This window comes from Myotis davidii, unplaced genomic scaffold (assembly GCF_000327345.1).
Source record: "Myotis davidii unplaced genomic scaffold, ASM32734v1 scaffold4, whole genome shotgun sequence".
NCBI classification, from domain to species: Eukaryota; Metazoa; Chordata; class Mammalia; order Chiroptera; family Vespertilionidae; genus Myotis; species Myotis davidii.
In genome coordinates, this window is record NW_006294707.1 from 1,015,430 (window position 1) to 1,019,107 (window position 3,678).

At 55.8% G+C, this 3,678-nt stretch overlaps 1 protein-coding gene across 1 annotated transcript in view; it reads left to right on the top strand.

Moving 5' to 3' along the window:
* Positions 1-2,420, top strand: part of PSMB8 (proteasome subunit beta 8) — a 3,687-nt gene extending 1,267 nt beyond the window's left edge. Inside the window, exons 2-6 of the mRNA XM_006769162.2 lie at positions 417-565; positions 721-832; positions 1,213-1,342; positions 1,741-1,945; positions 2,180-2,420. Of these exons, the coding sequence (XP_006769225.1) occupies positions 417-565; positions 721-832; positions 1,213-1,342; positions 1,741-1,945; positions 2,180-2,268 (685 nt within the window). The 3' untranslated portion in view covers positions 2,269-2,420. The remainder of the gene's footprint in view (positions 1-416; positions 566-720; positions 833-1,212; positions 1,343-1,740; positions 1,946-2,179) is intronic.
* Positions 2,421-3,678: the final 1,258 nt, after the last annotated feature.

Here is a 3,678-nt window from a genome sequence, read left to right on the forward strand (position 1 = left end):
CGGCACCGGCCCTGCGGGGGTCTCTGCGCACCGGGCGGTTAGCCGCCCCCTGGGTGTGTCTTGGATCGAAGTCCCGGAGACTAGATTTGGGGCCTCCCTGTAAAGTGGGGGCACCAGCAATAAACGTGTTTTGAGGGTTAAGTGACCCAATAATGAAAAATCATTAAGGTCATCCTGAAGAGCTTTAGCTGTGGCCACCTTTATTTTCTGGCTTTTCTGTTGTGCTGAAAGATGGAAAGGGCTGGTGCGGGCGCCTCCTCCTCCCCACCCCCGCCTTTTCCTTGTAGAGACGGCTGTTGACTGTTGACGATTCAGTTTACTGTGGTTGCGGAATCTCTGTAGCTCCTCCAGCCCTCCCCGGAGGGAGCCGCCTGCAGGAGTTTTCACTGAGCATTCCTGCCCTTTCTCCCCGGCCAGCCCACCGAGTTCCTCCAGGCCCTGCGCGGGGACGGGGAGAGCAGCGTTCAGATCGAGATGGCCCACGGCACCACCACCCTGGCCTTCAAGTTCCAGCACGGAGTGATCGTGGCCGTGGATTCTCGGGCCTCGGCTGGGAGTTACATCGGTGAGTGGCCCGTCCCGGAGGCCAGCTCCCGGGCCCTGCGCCCGCTTCCCAGCAGGGCCCAGCCTCTGCACCCAGTGGAGGCTGGTATTGACTTAGGACACACAGGGAGAGCTGTGGGGTCATCCCTCTTCTCTCAAAACCCCGTCTTCTTCCAGCCACCTTAAGGGTGAACAAGGTGATTGAGATCAACCCGTACCTGCTTGGCACCATGTCCGGCTGTGCGGCCGACTGTCAGTACTGGGAGCGGCTGCTGGCCAAGGAGTGCAGGTAGGCGGCCTCTCTCTGCCTCCATTCCCGACCCTGGGCCCGCAGATCACTGCTCCACACCCTTCCCCCTGCTGACATGGCATCCTAGTGCCGATGCATTTCACAAATCTCACTTTGTGTTCCTGTCAATCAGCCAGATAATTTGTCAGTTTTTTTTAGCACTGACACCATCAATCCTGGTGGGATAGTATCATCACTAGTATTTGTAAAATGTGGCTTAGATACTTTAAATTTCAAATCTCTCCCTGATCTGTAGGTCCCACAAAACCTTTCCCTTCAAACGCTTACCTCTTCAATCACTGCCTGCCCAGCAGGTGGGCTGCTGGAGAGCTGGCCTCCTGCCCTCTAAGCTCTCTCCCCTCACGCCCTGTCCTCACCAGACTATACTACCTGCGGAATGGGGAGCGCATCTCAGTGTCAGCAGCCTCCAAACTGCTCTCCAACATGATGTGCCAGTACCGGGGCATGGGCCTCTCCATGGGCAGCATGATCTGCGGCTGGGACAAGAAGGTGGGTGCACTCGTCCTCTCTGTCCCCCCACTGGTGACGAGAGATCGATCCTCCGTTGTACCTCCCACTGCCTCTCCTACAAGATACATGGCACCTAGAGTCCTCGGTTACAGGCCTGTCGCTGCATATCCATGGCCATCTCTGGGTCCAGATGGGACCATTGGTTCATAAGCCTTTTGATAGAAAAGCTGATGTCAAGTCCCCCTCTCTCCCCGCTCCCCGCCCCCCCTCCTCCCCGCCCCAAGTTCTATGCTTGTTACTTAAGTGCTGTCCTGGCTCAAACACCCCTGTGGTAAATTCTTATTCTTTTGTCCACTTTCTATGGGTCACATTTGAAACTGCGTGTGACCAGCAACTCCCTCTCCATTTCCAACCTGGACCTTTCTCGCATCCATTAGGGTCCTGGGCTCTACTATGTGGATGAGAATGGGACTCGGCTCTCAGGAAGCATGTTCTCCACGGGCAGTGGGAACTCCTATGCCTACGGGGTCATGGACAGTGGCTACCGCCCCGATCTCAGCCTGGAAGAGGCCTATGACCTGGGCCGCAGGGCTATTGTTCACGCCACCCACCGAGACAGCTATTCTGGAGGCGTTGTCAACAGTAAGCGACCAGTGCTCCCAGCCCTGGGCCGGGAAGGGGGATGGACATTGGATGAGGGGGTGAGGGGGAGGCGGTTTTCAGAGCCAGGGCACTGAACCAGGGGTTTTCAGAAGAGGGGCACTGGCGTCCAGTGGCAGGGGCGGTGGTGTGTGCTGTTGTCACGGCCTTCAACGTGACCATTAACGGGACTTGCCGGAGCGGAGGGGGTCCATGTTCTTTCTCGTTCGCCCACAGTGTACCACATGAAGGAAGACGGCTGGGTGAAAGTGGAAAGTACAGACGTCAGCGACCTGATGCACCAGTACCGGGAGGCCAAGCAGTGACCGAGGCGGCTGGCAGGCCTCCTCTCGGAAAGCCTGGGGCCTGAGGCAGCTTACCTTCCAGGAGAAGGAGGGCCTAACCCGGCCCAGGGAGAGGGAGCCGGCGGCGGGGTGGGGCAGACTGTCCTTTGTGTGTTCTCTGTTTCAAGGACCAACCCTCAGTACAATAAAGGAAACGGTTGTAACGCCTCCGTGCTGTGGCTGAGTGGGCTTGGGTTGTGAGGGTGGGGGCAGGGACAGGAGAGAAAGAAAAGCTTTTCCTTAGAAGACAGACTCAAACCCCCACTAAGGAAATGGGGCCTCACCAAATATTTCCCCTGGGTTTGCTGCCACCTGCACCTCTCCAGGACCCAGGACCTGATCATCGTTATCTGTGGACACGTATTTGCAGTTTAATTCAGGGTAGGGCGCTAGAACAACCGTTTCCAAACTGAGAGCGTTGGATGACAAAGCTCCCACCTCGAAGGTGTGTGGCGATTGGGAACGCGGCACCACCGACCTGAAGCAGCACTTGGGAGCTGTTGGGCTTGAATGTAGAGATGGACATTAGGGGCTCAGTGTCATGACGTGTCACGCTCCATCGCAGGATGACAGGACCAGGATTGAAGGGGAAGAGATAAGGAGGACACCCTCAAGTGGGGGCTATGAGGAAAAGTCAGCAGGTTAGACAAAGGAGACAGACATACTGCCATTTCCCGGGTCACGCTGGAGCCGCAGGGAGGAACATGGCCGGCCACCTCCCAAAGGAGAGTTGTAAAAGGAACATCTTGAAAGCAGGGCGAAGTTGAGCACGAAGCTTTTTCATTAGGGACAGATCCTTAAAATCCCGAGTGGACAGGGATGGGGAAATTGTAGCAACCCCCCCACTTTACGTTTCTCCCGTCCCCCCGTGTTTCCAATTTGAAGTGACTCACTGGTAGCCAGACCAACAAGGTTTCAAAAGGGTCATTAGGAATCCCAGCTGTCACCTCTAGGACAGCTTGTGTTTGGGAGGTAGTTTCCACCCGAGGAGTCATTTCTGGAATCAGCCGATGCCCATGCCCCACACATAGGCTCTGAGTCAGGCCGGACCTGCAGGGCCCCGGCCACTGTGTTCTCAGTGCCAAACGAAACCAAGAAACCAAGTCCATTCCTCTGGTGCGGGAGCCGAGTGGCTGCTGCCTTCTGTTTGGGAGCCCCTGGACTTGGCTGTTTTTACCCCAAGACGCTAAAACTGGAGCTTGGGTGAGGGAAGTGGGCACTTCTCAAAACCGGTTCAGAGCTTGAGGTAGCAAGACCTGGAGGCAAGACAATCCGGTGGTTCTCCAAGTACAAAGCATCCCAGCCCTTGAAACAGTTTTTTTTGTTTTTACTTAGTGACAATTTTTAAAAATTGCAACTGTTTTTTCTGTTAGAGTAACAATCATTAAGGGC